Below are 16,422 nucleotides of genomic sequence, written 5' to 3' on the forward strand. Positions count from 1 at the left end.
ATACCATCTGAAAGTACTTTGCATGGTTATTTTTTTTCAGAGGCTCATCCACAGATTTTGGGTTCATAAAGGAACGATGCTCGAGTGATCTTGGACACCGTGGTTCGTTATCTATTTACACAAACAAAATAAGCTTGCCAAATGCATGATCTTTTATTTGGACTTTCTGTTTTGGACAATTTCCTTCATAAAAGCAGAGATGTTTTGAAGTTGTTTGTACTGTTTTGTTAGGACGCTGCTGCCAATGCTGCCCCTTAGTTAAAAATTACAACAACAAAAAGTTGTTTCTGCATACCGAGTAATTCCACTGAGAGACGGGATGAGAACACAGAGCCGGGACTAAAAGTGAACCGGGCCTCTCGTTTCAACTTCACAAGAGTCTTGGTGGACTTTGGGCAGGACGTGCGATGGCTTAGAAGTGGCGGCAGGATGAGACTCGTGACGGAATGGCGGCCAAAGGAGAGGACCTGCCCAAGGGGATGGCGACCGAAGGAGATGGAGCCAATAAGAGTGGCTCAGGTGCAGGAGCAAGATGGGATAAGGCATCACGAGGCCATGACGGAAGGCGACAGCATAGGGAGGCCTTCATCCAGCAGTGGATGGACAATGGCTCATGGTGGTGGTCATGATACAGAATGTATAAGTTAATATCAGTATGGTGATGTGTGGTCAATCAACCCCCATGGCCGACATGGTGTGTGGGGAGGCCTTCATCCAGCAGTGGATTGACAAAGCGCTGTAGTCGATTATAAAAGCGCAAGTCATGGCTCCCTGCTTGTGGTATCCATCCCACTTTCCTATGACAGGCGGGAGGCTATCCAAAGGTAAAACACCTTTTGATTCCCGCAAACTGGTACCTATTTTATCAGCCCTGCAGGGAAGGAAGCTGTATTTGCCAGCAATTGGTAATTGAACCCCCGCCACCACCATAATGTCTATGAGCTGTGCGCTCTCAGCTACGGAACCACTCGGCTCGATTCAAAGGACGACGTTTATTGGAGTAACGGAATTGCACTACGAGAGCAGTTTCACGTGTCGGCTCTCGCGACCGATATCCATAACATAGGTATGTGTGTGTGTTTTTGGTTAGATCGTGCACGAAAGTTTTGAATATTCCCTGGTAACAGAATTCACTCGAGGTAACAGAATTACAAGAACACTGCAACCCTCTCCTGTACAACACCAACCCCTGCTGTGTCGGATACCTTTGACGCGGTATTGCGAGCTCAAATGACGCCGATGTCACATGTTGTGATCGCTGTATCGGGTTCTCTGTCCCATGCTGCGAATCCGTTCCTCCGGATCAAAGAACGCAAGCAGTGTGAGCACCCAATCACTCTCCACTCACCAACAATGTGCCCTCGAAAGAGCGTTTGTCCCGTGTCAATTAAACGGATAACGTTGTTTTGTTATCGTCAGAGCTAGATTAAGCCACGTTGTTTAACGTAGAGCTGGGTTAAGCCACATTATTTAATGAACCGCACCAACCGGCCCTGACCAATTATTGGCACACCACCACCATGGCCGGCATGGGGGGGAGGCCTTCATCCAGCAGTTGATTGACAAAGGTCGATACATATATTTTAATGCAACACACAGCTGTATATGTTCATATCATTAATTTTATTTTATTCGTTTCTAATTGCGCTTGTTCATCTATGAAAAACCTCACTGAGTCTTTTTTTCAGGAGGGTCCTGCCAGGTTTCCATCGTAGGAAGGGCAATGATGCTAAACTACTACGAAACATTTTATTGGTGTTTTATTTATTAAGACAAATGCACTCACCAGGGTAATAACCAGGCCGGCCGCTGGATTCGAACCATGAACCTTGCGCTGTAATCTTGTGGGGTTACAGAGTGAGTCTGGTCTCAGTCCTGGCCCAATCCTACCCCCGTCCTCTCCCCAGTCTCGTGGCGATTCACCGCCCACGTGGGTTGTGGGCTCCGTGTGTGTGCGTGCGTCTGGTGCCCGCCTTCCGCCTGCCTTGCACGCGAGGAGGGGGTGGATGACGTGCCAAGCGGCTGGCACTGCACGCTCCATGTCAGCAGCAGGACGGAGGCACGGGGCCCTGCCACTGGGCAGCAGCGGAAGAGAGAAGTGGGAAGGGAGGCCCAGCGGTGGTCGCTCAAGTTCAATTCCTGGCCACGGCTAACATCAGTGGCGAGTGCTATCTTAGCCAATCCTGTGCCCTTTTCAATGAATATCTGGTAGTGTGGTGGGTAAGCATCGGTACCGGGGAGGCAAAGGCAGTCTGGCATGGTACTAAACACAACTACCCAAACATGCACCGTGCCGTGTCATGTTTACTAAGCCTGACTTGCTGATGAGACCCATAATGTTGAAACCGGTCGAGCGTTTCTGTGTCTTCTTACATTAATCTTGAAGGGCATTAGGGGGGAAAACTGATATATATATTGAAAATGTCGAGATACATCGCAGGGATAATGTATCATTAGTTTGCCCATCACGCGTAATTATGTTTTGCTCGATAATCAAGGCTTGGCATGAGGAGCGGTCCCTGGTCACGTGGCTTCTTTCATTCTCAGCCGGTGCCATGGCAGCTTTCGCTCAATCCACCACCCTCCGAGGAGACGCTGCGGCAGGCCTGGTAACTGCGAAACGCAGCAATGCGAGGCTTTGTATTTCAATTGCTCTGTCGTTAATATCGTTTGTTAGTGCTCCGTGATCTATCGTGTGCGTTTGAAGTTGCAGTGCCACGCACGTGTTTGTCTGTGTGGAGCTCGAGGACTTGGGCGTGGATGTGAATGTGGAGGACGGCGCCCTCCACCGCCAGAGCTGTGGTACTGCAGCGATGCACTCCAGGTGGCACGCGACCCAACGCCGATTCCGTGTGGCCAGTGAAGAGCGACTCGATTGTAAGTGATTTAACCATTCGAAGGGTTTATCCGATAATTGATTAATTGTAGGAACACCCAACAACTGGCCCACCCACTCGCCCACCCACTCGCCCACCCACTGGCCCACACACTCGCCCACCCACTCGCCCACCAACTCGCCCCCACACTCGCCCCCCCACTCATCCAACTACTCACCCACCCACTTCCCCACTCGGATATAGGGAAACAATGTCAAATGTTAAATACTGTTTGTGACATACTAATTCGTTTTCAGGTCATCATCTGGGTTAATGGTCCACATTTTCCAAATTGCAAACAATATCCACAAATGACTCCATTGGGATTATGCCGTTTATTCATCACCGCTTACTACTGCACAGAACTTGGCAGGGACCCTTCTGAAAAAGCATCGTGTGGCTCGCAGTGATGCTTTCCTTGGCAAACTAGCAGAGCGAGTTATAGTTATATTCTTGTAAATGGCAATTTGTTCTGGAGCTTTATTCCAATGTCGAGGTCCGCTAGCCACGACGAGAGGATTGCAGGAGAGAGTTCGTGCTGTGGTCTAACCGTTCCTCCTCCACCTCAAGGAGCGTGTGCAGACTGCAGTGATTTACAGCACCGTGCGTAGTGTTCGTCATAATAACGTTGTTCTACGGCACTCTCTCTTTCTTAAAGAGCAGCAGCAGCAGCGCGCCGCCTCCCCGCACGCGGCTCGGACGCCGGGGCGCGTCGCGTGCCAAAGATCGACAATAACCGCACGGAGACGCTCATGGGACCTCGTGTCTGGAAGAGTGAAATCGCTGACCCTGAACATTGTTCCCCGAGCTACATTGCTCTCATAAAAAATTGAAGCTTTAATTTGTACCCGAGTTGGGAGCAGCAACCCAGTGTTGAGAGAGAGACAGAAAAGGAATTCAAGGTTGGTCTGACCCCAAAAAACATCCGTGAAAGCGACGGGGGCTGAGTGGAGGTAAACGATCGGGTTCGAATAATACGAAGAAAAAATGTCGTAAACGGAAAACGCACAAGCGGATAAATGTAAAGTATTGTGCACGTGTTGCCTGCGAGACCACTTGCCATCTAATTGTGTCGGTATCTGCCAAGAGTGCACGCGTCTGGCCCCCTCTTCTGTTCCGTCTCTGGTGCGTCACAGATTATTGCATCCGTGATGGCGAGTGGGAATTGGAATGTGAAATGTGCAAAAACAGAAGCCCTAATTGGCACCCGGGGAGTGAGAGTTGACGTCCCTGTCATCTTCATCGCCCCCCCCCCCCCCCCCCCCCGCTTTCCCCCCATTGCTCTGGGTGCCATCGTGGGAGCAACGGTCCTCACCTGACGCCTTCGTATGGGGACGGCTGCCGGGGAACGTCTTTGAAACGCGTTCCTCTGGAATCCACCGCGAGTGGCAGCAGAAGCTCCTCTCTTTCCCCCTTAAGTCGAAAGCGCGCCGAATTTTGCACCAAAAAAACTAAAATTGGTTTAAAAAGGCCATTGCGATTTTTCCTCTACGATACTGCCAGTCCTCTGCTCATTTCCGCTTTATCTTAAAATATCAGTCTATCAGCATTTATAGCATTTGTAATATGTAATTGCCCAGGGGAGGCTGATTTCTCGGCTAAAGGGTGTTAGGCCAATCGTGTTTCCTTTTAAATGATCCCAAGTTGCAACTAAATCTTGCTGCTTTTAAAGCACATCAATCGATGGCCAGAGTTGTACAATTCTGAAGTTAGCGGGTTTTTTATACAATGACGTCATGGCCGTTAGAATGAAGGGTGGGGGGGGAACTTATTGCAAATTTCAAATTTTAGAGCAATTTTATTTCAGCGTCATTAAATATTCATCACTGTAACCGGCCATCTTCATCACCACAAGGGTCCCCGCGACTTGTCGGTGATTTCCGAGTGCTGCCCTGACACCCCCCCACCACCACCCCCCAGTGGCCCTCGTTGCATATCCGCAGAGAACGGTGGCGGCGGTGTGCCACGGACCGCCCACGGTGTCTAAACGGCCAAGTGTTTCGTTGGCCATAGGATCCATGTATCTTCTCCACCCCCTGCCCACACACCAAGTTTGAAGGCGATCCAAAGAAATAATCTCGGAACCAGCTGGCCCACCCGACGCAACTGCACAAGCCTCGTGGCCACCCACCTCTCCCCTCTAATTCTCTTCTGTCAATCATAAAATGGCAACTGATGATGAGGCTGGATTAAATTATTCCGCTCCTTCCTTGCTCTGCTTCCCAACGATCAGTTCCCTATAGACTTACATTTCTCTCTTCCAAGTCCTCCTCTACGCCATCTGTTCACGGTGGCAAGATGTTTACTACCTCGCCTGGTGTACAGGAGGGTCGTGGGTTCGATCCCCCCCTAATTCCTGTATATTTGTAGCTTGCATGTCATTTTCTCTCCCCGTGGTGGGGTGGATTTTTCTCCGGGTCCTCTTGTTTTTCCGCATTTTGAAACGTCACGCATTTAAGAGTATTTGGCTGCTCTACATTTCCACACAAGCCACTTCGTTGAGCTCTCATTTGTGATAACAAGAGGTCGCTTCTAAAAAAGAGCTGTGTAGTTCAGTAGACCTTACCTGGTAAAATGTAATAAAACGTGTTAGTGCTTCCCGCTCACAACACAATGGCCAAGCAAGGCCACCGATGGTCACTTGGTGGCCTGCGTTTGAGAACTACAAATGGGAATGTGGAATTTACACTTCTGGCTTCCAGGGCCGCTAAAACGCAGTAGAGGAGCATGTTTGAGCTGGGTAATAAGAATGTCGGTGTTAAAACCCGCTATGCATATATTTTATATACACACAGGATGGAATGCAGGCACATCAGGCGCGGATGTCTTCTCATCCATCCATCACGTTTCAGCAATAAGGTGAGCAGTGGGGAGTCTTGCTGTGCGGGATTATTCACTCGTTATTTATAGCTTAATCATTTAAGCGACGCACGTTTAATTGAGCCGTTTATACTACAAATGAAAAACATGTTTCATTATTTTCTCGTGCATCGGTAACTGTGCGTAGGGTGCAGATAGCTTGGCTATCGCAAACCGTCCCGACATCAACTTATCTCCCTCCCGGCTTAGACATTGCAAATGGTTCGCCCCCTTATCTTGCGATGGTTTGATATTTGCCTTGTATGTAAATGTCATCTCTTTATTAGTCGCAGCGCAAAATCGATAATAAAAAAAGCAAGCACAAAGCAACCCCCCAATTCACAATGCTACAACCTGTTTCAAATGTACAAATGTTTCTTTCATATTTCAAAAAGCCATTAAGCGCCACAGAGAAATTGATTTTGTTCAGATGGACATTATCGGAGCCCTCTATTCACGCTAAGAAAGCCCGCATGCAGTCTGCCAACCAAAAACAAAGATGTAAATGTTTCTATAACGCCCTTTAACCCAGTACACCGTTTGGGCGAGTATGCCCCTGTTGTACTTGATCAGGCGTTTTAATTAAAATGTACTATTAACATATATCAAGATGCACGCAAGGATGGGGTTAGGATTTTTTTTCCCCCTTTAATATTTAAGTCAAGTCGACGCAAAAGGTGGGCAACGGAAAAGATCGACAGCCCCATGTGGCGCGTGCCGGGCGCACTCCGCACACGACTCGGATGGCCACGTGGGGGGTTGTCTCTGTGCACACGCTCGCTTGGCAACTCGGATAGCCATGCAGGGGAGGTCGCGGTGTACACACTGGCTCCATACGCACGATCAGCAACTCGGGTGGCCACGTAAAGGCTTGCTGCTCCACTCGTTCCGCCCAACTCGCTCGAATCGGCACGGCTACAACTGATAAGCAGATACAACAACGCCCAACTCGGCGTCGCTAGCCTTCTTGCAGGGGTGCGCACGTTGGATCAAGTAAAAATGAATGGCTCCGCTTTTTCGGAGTCGTACCCAACGTTTAGCTCCCCGTGGCTGCAGCGTCTCCAGGAACCGAAGCCCCCAGCTTGAACCGGCGGGGAGCTTCAGTCCTTGCATCTTAATTCACATTTTTTTTAAGTTTGCTCATTTTTTTTTTTAAGGCCCAATACTGTGTCATCTCATTTCCCTCTACTCCACACATCTCTTTTGCCCTCCAAAAAATAATCCCTCTTCTTCAAACTCTTAAAATGCAAATCCACCACCCCCCACCATGTGCACATCATTAACTTGAGATACGGGTGCATATTGCCTACTTTATTATGAATCCGTGTAGTGTGTGTGTGCGTGTGCGCGTGTCCGTCCTAATGTTCTGAATGTCCGACAGACGAAGGCTTCAGCGGCTGAGCTGCTGCTCCACCGCGGAACACCGTCTCCCCTGGCAGCCAGTGCCGCACGTTCACGTGAGACGCACGTTCACGTGAGACGCACGTTCACGTGAGACGCACGTTCACGTGAGACGCACGTTCACGTGAGACGCACGCCCTGCAGGTTTTGCCTCAGGTTCAGCACGACCTTCTCCTGCCGGGCCTTCTCTTCCTTGAAAGCCATTCTGTTGGCCTTCTTCTCCAGACGCCGGTCCTGCGCACACAAACACGCGCGTCATTCGTGGTCACGCACGCAGCCATGCGTCCATAGTTTTTAAGAGGCTGGCTTCGTTATTTTCTTTGCCTTTATGTAAACATCACAGATTCAGTTGAAATTGGTAGAGCTATTCGATTGTATTGAGAGGTCGTGAATTGCAGATACTCTCCACGAGGACATTACGTAGCTGGGCCAATCCGGTTAAGCGGCGCCCACTATATCCACATAAGATCGACGCCGGGTGGTGGCGTTAGGGAGTCGCTGATCACGGTGTGTGCTGGGCGCTGCGCGTGCGAGGGAACAAAACGCCACCAGGACTGGCCGCAGGGCGGGGGACTGGGCGTGCTCACCTTGCGCTCCTCCTTGATGGCAGTGCTTGCGCGCGCGCCGCTGCTCCGGGGTCTCCTCCGGCGCCCGGGGAACGGCGGCGGCGCGGGGGAGGTCGGCGGCCGTCACGGTGCCCATGCGCTCCACCTGGCGCGCCGTGGGGCCGCGTTGGGGCAGCACGCCCAGCGGGAGGCCCGTCTTGCGCGATACGCGCATGGGCTGGGTGGGGGGGGCGGCACACGCCTTGGTCATCCACAGCAGCTTCGAGGTAAACGCGTCCGTGTGGGGCGCGGTAGCATAGCGGTTAGCGTGCTGTGCTAGGAACCCAGAAACCCGGGTTCGTTTCTTATCTGAACCTGTCCTGGGCATCCGCTAGGTCGACTCGGCTCAAATGAGTACCTGATGCGTGCGGTGTGTAGACATTCACTGGGGAGACAAAGGTGGCCAGGCGGGGTGCCGTGACAGCCTTCATAGGTGCTCGCTAACAGCACTTGCCTCAGTCTGTTAAGGCTATACAGGGGATCTTTGTCTTTATTTGTATGCGTACATGCAGTGGAGCGACGCTCGCAACAATGAGCAGAGTGCCTTAAAGATGCAACGCAGCAGGGAGGCCAGGTGGTGCATCTGCCAGCCATCTCAGCCAGTCCCACCCATAGCCCCCCTGCCAGCAGCGAGCCTTCCACTATTCACGTGGCCTCAAAGTGCATGCACTTAGCGTGGCACAAAGCAGTGGTGATGTGACCATCACTTAGTGGAAAGAGTGGCTTTTGTTGTACATGCGTACAGTGGCTTTGAAAGGCAACTTGAATTGAAGTGGGTTAAGGTCATTCAGAGGGTTCATGATGGCCAACAGAGAGCACCTGAACCTACAAGGATGAGATCCTTGGATTCACAACTTTGCTTCACCTGCCCAAAATTAAACCGGCAGCAGACAGGTCACAAGTGCCTGCACAAATAACACGAGTGAAAACATTTGTATTCTTGGGTCTTTCGGTAAAGTCACGTAGATAGGTTGAAAGAAAATAACTAAAAAACAAGGATGACGATTGCTTGTGTTGCGATCGAAACGTCGTAGTTTTTGTTATTTTATTTGAGCCTATCTACGTGACTTTACCGAAAGACCCAAGAATATGAATTCCTGCAGTCACGAAAGCTCTAAGTCAAGATTTATAACATTTGGTTTTCGTTTAATTTGATAATTCCACTGTGTAACATTATTATTTTTTCCTGGGTAGTAACTGTTATTTCCTAATTGCTTATGCATCAAAAGTACACTGATTAAACGTGACACTGATTAAACAAATTATTCGCTGCTGCTGCTGCGTTGGCAGTGGTGCACAATTAACTAAACTCACATTCGTCAATAACATGTAGTGGGCATAAAATTAATATGTAGGCAACATTTTGAGCAATGATATTGTAATGTCAGGAGACATTACAATATCAGTAGAATGCACACAAACTCATACACAACTTATTGACGAAACACATTCACATGACTGCATATTTGTTTTAAACACTGAAGGAAATTAACTCACTTTTGATGGCTCTTCAATCAGCTTTGGGTGGTTGTAGAGGTTGGAATACGTGCCTGAAAGAGAGTACAACGAGTTACCCAGATATCAATGCCTCGCCAGGCACTTAAAATAGAGTTTCAATCAAAGGGTTTATTATTAATTTACACCCTGGTGATTATTCACGAAGTGCTTGACTCGGGACTGGTTTCACACCAGGCAAGGACGCAGCAATTAATACCTATTCTCACACACGTAGAACCATGTGCATAGAGGAAACAAAGTTGTAATTTACGCTAATTACAAACAAAGTACAAACAAGAGACTCGTATGAGAAACAAAACGGTAAACTGGGGACGAAAATATTCTGATAATATCGTGACCCGGATCTGTGGCAGGTCATCGCACAGTGGGGAAATGATTGTTAAAGGGTCCCCCCCCCCCGCCCCCCCAACTGTGACTGTTAAGGCTGCCAAGTGTTCGTGCGGAGACCTCACTGATAATCGATTCGCAGTCCCACTTCTCTGCCGGCTTCTCCGTCGCCACCTCCACCATGTCGTCGTCGTCGTCCTCCTCGTCGCTCTCCTCCTGGCCCTGCTCCTTGTTCCTCGGCCCACGCTTGTGATGCCCCTCCTGGTTCGCGTCCGGCCTCTGGTGCCTTTTTGAGAAAATGGTTTTCGAAATTTTTTAACCGAAGTAAAGTAACACATGCTTGGCACGCAGTTGCAGGCACACTGCGAGGCACGTTTTGCAAATCAGCATGAAGGAGTCAAAACGCGTAGGAAATTCGCTCAATTCCTGGCGATGGGAGACTAAACCTTTTGTAGAGTATTTTAAAACGCAAACATTCGCATACATCCCGCTCCATGGACACTATTCTTAGTTTAATTATAAACATGGCTTCCAACTTAAGTACTCTTCAAACACCTTAATTTTACCTTTCGTCAGTAACTTTCAATGTATATTTACAAAGAAGAAAATAATTTGTTTACTCGAAGACCAAAGCCGATTCAGTGCTTTTGGTATTTGAGGCATTCTACAGCGCAAGGTTAACACCAAGGGGTGGTGTTTCAATCTGCAGTAGTTTCACAGCACAGTGTTGCTTTGCGTGATCCCAATTGAGTACATTTGCAGGTATTTTTCAAATTGGGCAAAGTGTGACTACAACGCCAGTACACAATGGCCGACTCCTGCGAACGGATGACCGTGCGTGAATTTTAACATCCACTATTTGTAACTTTGACACTCCTGCAGTATTAACCCCCAAGCACTCCAACAAACTCCCCGCCACTCGGCCGAGTAAGATCCCCCCCTCCAACCCCCAGTTACTGGAAGACGCGACCCAAAACAACAGGCTTCTCGCTCACTTGGCCCGCTCGCTCACTCACTCTGCCTGCTCGCGGGCGTGGAAGTCGTCCAGCGCGGCCTGCAGGCGAGTGCTGCCCGCGGGGATGCTGCCCTCCACCTCGCAGTGGTCGAGTGCTCCGATCTCGTCCTCCTCGTACGCCGCAAAGAACTGAGGACGACAATGTGTAGATTGGTCGCGTCGCGATCAGCAGCACCGCTGGTGCGAAATGATAGCTTGGGACCGTTTTAAAGTCAGCCTTGCTTTGGCTGTACAAGGCGGTACTTGGCCATGTAACGATTCATATCTTGAAATTTCAAAATGAAATGTCGCGATTCTGGGCGACGATCCGTTCTTTCCTTTTTTACCATCTCGTTTGTATTTACCATCTCGTTTGTGTTATTAATTCCACGTTAACCGTGGGCACGACTCGATCTCTGTGGCAACGCCGAGGTGTACTGCGGTGCAAGTCACACCTTCTCAAAGCGGTCGTCCAGCAGCGTGAGCTGGTCGTTCCTGCGCATCACCGACGAGGTGAGGGAGTAGTCGGTGAACCTGGTCTTTGTCTCCTCGTCCATGAAGAGGCACTCCTTCCCGCGGCTGCCGTCGTCCGTGCCGGGCCCGTCCGAGTCGTAACTCATGTCGTCCGAGTCGTCCACGTCCTCCCACTCCCCCGCGCCTTCATCGCCCGCTCTGCACAGTGACAGCGCCATTGATCAGTCGTCACCCGTTGGCACCTCGTGTAAGCCCCTTGGGGCATTTATAAACAATTTTAATGAAACACATTTCAAAATAAAAAAGGGCTCTTCATTAAGGCTGTCTTATGCAATACGCTAACGTTTCAGGCTATGGTCAAGTCTAACAGGTGAAAGTGATTTTCTGCTGAAATGAACTTTGAGGCAGTGCTTGTCTCCTGTGTACAGCCCTGAGCCAGGTGGTGTAAATTCCACATTCATATGACAGGGGAGAGTCTATCTATAGTACTGCTGCTGACTTCAGCGCAGTGGTGCCAAGTGGTACAGAATGACGCATAGTGGAAGAGCATCTCCACTCACCCCTTTGCGTCGCCTCCTTCAGCGTTCGCCTGCATCACAAAATCGTCATCGAGTTCCGCATCTGGGTCGTCAAAGTTGAAGTCATCGTCGAGAGCCGCGACGACGTCGGGGTCCCAGTCCGGACGGGGTCCTGCAAAGTGCAACCACCACGCACACCCACATTGCAACGGGTGGACGGGAGGCAACCTCTACTCAGTAAAGTCACGTAGGTAAAAAATAAAATAAATGAAAACAACTAAATTAAATCACGACGTGGGAAAGCATGACCTACTGCTGATGCAGACTATCGGCAGTAGGCCAATGCTTTCCCACCTGATGACGGACGCTTGTGTTGCGCCCGAAACGTCGTGATTTAATTTAGTTATTTTCATTTATTTTATTTTATACCTACGTGACTTTACTGAAAAAACCAGAGTATGAATCCTTGCAGTCACGATAGCTTCAAATCGGGAGGGAACCTACTTGACGCAGCAATTAATCCATTAAAATCTATTGTTTAGCTTGTGATGCACGTGTCGTACGTTAAGACTCGATGTTTTTTTTTTCCTTTTGTGCATGTTTTGTAGAATAAATGAGTGTTTGCGATACCTGCAGCAGCTGAAGGTAAAATATAATTGAATGATTGGAATTGCAACCCTGAATCTCGGAAATTCCTCGATTCGTATGGAACATGTAGACCTCAGCACTTTTCCACCAAAAACAAGGAAAAAGCAACATTCGCCAAACGTAACCTTAATTATCAAGAGCACCGACAGATGTGGACAACCACAAATGCCGGCTCGAGCCAGGAGCACGGCCACGGGGAAGAGGGGACGTTACCGGGAACGGGAGCAGCGCGATTCAGCAAGCCGGTCTTCTCCTCAAACTCCGACGCAAACACGGAGGAGGGCAGCTGCACCTTCGCAGCCTGGAATGCAGCACAGCAGAGCGACTCAACACTCAAACATTCATTTCAACTCCAAGACCCCAAACACAATTACGTGTGACCAAAATGTTGTATGCATGTAACAAATCATTTCTTTAGAACAGTTTTTTGTATTTAGTTTGTTGTCCTTTCCCCGCACCTCCGATTTGCACAGTTGGCTACGTACGGTGCGAAATAAGTTCAACATACACACACCACCAACACCCAAACTGTGCTCCAATTAACTGTTACGGTACAGTCTAATTTCCACCAATGGCCTAAATATAACCATAACGTTTCAAAGTCGCACAATTTGGAGGTATGTATCATGAATATACGAACCAACTTTAAAACGATGAATCGTAGCAGTGCCCAATATACTTTACGCACCACAAAATGCCAAGGACCGCAGAGCGAGCGGCCCTGGATGTTGGCATCTTACCGGGATGTGCACAATCTCGATGGCTGCATCCTGCGCTCGTTTCGGCGGCGCCGACACCAACTCTGCGGGCCGCGACGCCTCCTGCAGGTGCTGCAGGTAGTTGTAGTCATCGTCGAAGAAGACGCCAAAGTCGCGCTGTTGTTCTTTTCTCTTTTCAAGGTCGCTGTTCTGCGCACGCGCATTAAGAAAAGGCGATGACAATAACGTGATGTTTCGATGGATACAAATGGGAAAAATAAATGTGTACATGTCCTTACAAAAAAAGTTACCGAATTCATTACTTAAGAATGAAAGAGAGAAAATTAAGATTGACTTTGCTGAATTCAGTGAAAATAAAATGCTCTGCGATGCTGTTTTGTGCAGTCATCAGTGACGAAGCTGAAACCATCAACTCACACTTGAGAACAACGCTTAATAACCGGTGGCTGAGACCTAAATTGGAACCCTGGGTCTCAGTGGTGCTGGCTTGGTGCTATCCACGCAGATGTATATCCGCAGACCATTTTTTTGTCCTATCACTTTCACTGGGTTTAGGTTGCGAAATATGGACGCCAATTATTTAGATTTCTTTGAATTTAAGGGGTTAGGGTATATGGTTAATAGATTAAGGTTAAGAGTTAGGTTTTTAAGTTCTGGTTTAGTGACTGCAGTTATAGTCGTAGCCAATTTACATTTGAATTTCTGCGAATCCTCAATGGAAACTCAGTGAGACTCAGCCCTGTGTTGTGTGCCATACCCCGATCACTTCCAAGTAGAAACAACAAATCTCTCGAACTTAATATGGACTAAGGGTAGAGGAGTGGCGTACACCGTGCTGTCAACGATGCGTTTTGATTCCTGGCCAACAGCGAACATCAGTGGCGACTGATAGATATCCTTCTGCTAACGCATACGTCACTCTTGCAGACCAGGTCACTCGGGAATGAGACTAGTCCTGCAGTGAGTGACGACGGACTGGGACTAAAAATCGGCCCCAGGCATTTGTAAACACAAATCGCCCCCAAATTGCCGTGCCATCTCATTGGCTGGTGAGGAAGAATCTTTGGGGGCTGCCGAATGTGCGACTCGATTCCAACTGAGAGCGTAAATAATCAATCAAGTCTACATACATTGGAGATAATTAAAATGTTTTAATAAAAAAATACTTGTATTGTTTTTACTCTGATCACATTTGCAATTTCCCCACACAGACCGGACATGCTGGCCTGCTCTTTGAAGTTCTCACGCGGTTTAACTTCACAAAGTAGAACCAGGGTGTACGGGGAGGGAGGGAGGTGGAGGGAGTTACTGCACCTTGATCGCAGGTAGCAGCACGCGCTGGGGGGCTGTCTCGTCCGTCAGCAGCGGGTCGTGCTGACTGCGGTGGACCAGGTGGAACTTGACCGCGCTGTGCTTGTCGATGAACGGCTTGGTTTTCCTGTGAGGCTGCGCGCACATGGCACCAGAGAGAGAGAGCCACTGTTTACATGCATCAGAGGTTTTTAATTAGGCGGTTAAATGTCACAAGGATGGTCCGTTACATCACCAACACCAGTATAAGAATAGGTGTTACTCTTTCTGGCAATAAAACAGGGCCTGTAAACCAGTTTTAGACAAGAGAACGCCAACAACACCGTTTATATCATCCATTGCATTACGTATCGCTATTTACATAATTTGACCATGACAGGGATATCATCAAAGCGGCATCCACATAACATCACGATCACGGGAAAATCCATCACCCGAACCCTCCAATGATCACCACGATCATCACCCTCATCATCACATCACAACCACCCCATCATCCTAAAATTCCACCATAACAATCACCTTCCCATCATCACCATCACACCATTCAACATCACCTTCCCAACATCACCATCACCTTCCCAACATCACCATCACCTTCCCATCACCACACCATTCAACATCACCATCATCACCACCACCCTCATCATTACAACCACCGACCCATCATCACCGCCTCGTGAACGTGACACGAGGCCGGTCGGTTGCCAACTCGCTTCTAAGGAAGTCAACTCTACGAGGCGGCCTACAGGAACCAGCTCTGACAGAAAGCCACCGATGTCGGCCTTGAGCGGGAATCGAACTCGGGGTCACGGCTCCGTAGCTCGGCACGTAGCCACTCGGGCACCGTTGCCCGACTCACAAAGACATCAAAACCACGACCATCGCTCACCATGTCGGCGCCACGTGCTCCTCCGGCCTACGCGTATGAAGCCGGCCTCTTCCCGCGTCGCGTCCCCGCACCGCGTCTACTTGCGACCGACGAACGTATCACTACGTGCGCGCCGCTGATTCTGGCCCCGTTCACGACGCCGACGAAGCAAACTCGTGGAGGCGACTTTAGTCGAAATTGACGCCGAGACGAAGCGAGGACGGCCCAGAGACGCGGTGGGTTACACGGCGAGCGTGGAGCCGCGGGCAGCTCTCGTCTTGAAACTCACAAACGCCCCTCGAGGCAGATCACATGCCAACGCTGAAGCCGACCCGCCACGGTCCGCATCTGCCCTCGAGGCAGCAAGAAATATGCAAAGGAAAGGGGTGATGGCGTGGGTACGGGAAGCGATGGGGAGGCCGAACGCGAACTGCGATTTACGAAACGCGCGCGGCGACGTCACGCACGTGCTAGGTAGAGGCGCAGGCCGTGCAACGTCCCTCGTCGCGCGAACCGCCGGCAGAAGGTCTCCCGCAGCTGGAGGGCGCCCGGGGCTCGAGAGCAAGCGGCCTCGCAGCCGGGGGGCGGGGGGGCCTGGCGGGAACGTGGCAACGTCCCAAGGAGGCGGGGGAGGGGGGTTACGTGAGGCGATTTGTAAAGGGGCCGTCCATAAATGACGTCACGCGATTTTGGACGATTTTTGACCCCCCCCCCACCCTCGTCACACGACGTCACAAAAAGTCAGACCCCCCCCCCTCAAATATGACGTCACAAAGCTCTGCCCCACCCCCCCAAAACATTTCCATTTAGTAAATAAAACATGCTTCAAATCTCGATTTAAAGCTTTCGTTACTGCAGGGAATCATCTTCTTGGTTCTTTCGGTAAAGTCACGTAGAAGGGAAATACTATTATAATTATATTGTTTTATTTTATTATTTCCTTTCTACGTGACTTTACCGAAAGAACCAAGAAGATGCTTCAAATCGCTTTAAACTATTGGCATTGTAGTGCGTATTTAATGTGGCGCTGCACTCTGATGTTGTAGGAGTGTCGTTATAACAATTAGTGTTAGAACAATTCTATATTTATTTAAAGTTGCGGATTTTGATGTGACCCCCCCCCCCCCCTCTCGTCACACATCGTCACAAATGTCTGACCCCCCCCCCAGGTGCGTGACGTCATTTATGGACGGCCCCAAACGTATGAAATTGTCACGCGTGAGAGTCGTTGGTGAATAATCATGTTGTGTGTGAATCTGCCAATATAAAATAACCGCGATAAAATAAAAATCAATATGATG

At 49.4% G+C, this 16,422-nt stretch overlaps 1 protein-coding gene across 1 annotated transcript; it reads right to left on the bottom strand.

The window, feature by feature from the left end:
• Positions 1–6,001: 6,001 nt before the first annotated feature.
• Positions 6,002–15,393, bottom strand: LTV1 (LTV1 ribosome biogenesis factor). Its single transcript, XM_061559707.1, is given in 12 exon segments — positions 6,002–7,370; positions 7,724–7,744; positions 7,746–7,919; positions 9,239–9,291; positions 9,712–9,872; positions 10,603–10,730; positions 11,036–11,252; positions 11,615–11,744; positions 12,434–12,521; positions 12,961–13,128; positions 14,254–14,385; positions 15,143–15,393. Coding segments are annotated over 12 exon segments (1,389 nt in total). The 5' UTR covers positions 15,146–15,393; the 3' UTR covers positions 6,002–7,256.
• Positions 15,394–16,422: the final 1,029 nt, after the last annotated feature.

This window comes from Lethenteron reissneri, chromosome 26 (genome assembly GCF_015708825.2).
Source record: "Lethenteron reissneri isolate LAM-NWPU_2019-01 chromosome 26, ASM1570882v1, whole genome shotgun sequence".
Classification (NCBI taxonomy): domain Eukaryota; kingdom Metazoa; phylum Chordata; class Hyperoartia; order Petromyzontiformes; family Petromyzontidae; genus Lethenteron; species Lethenteron reissneri.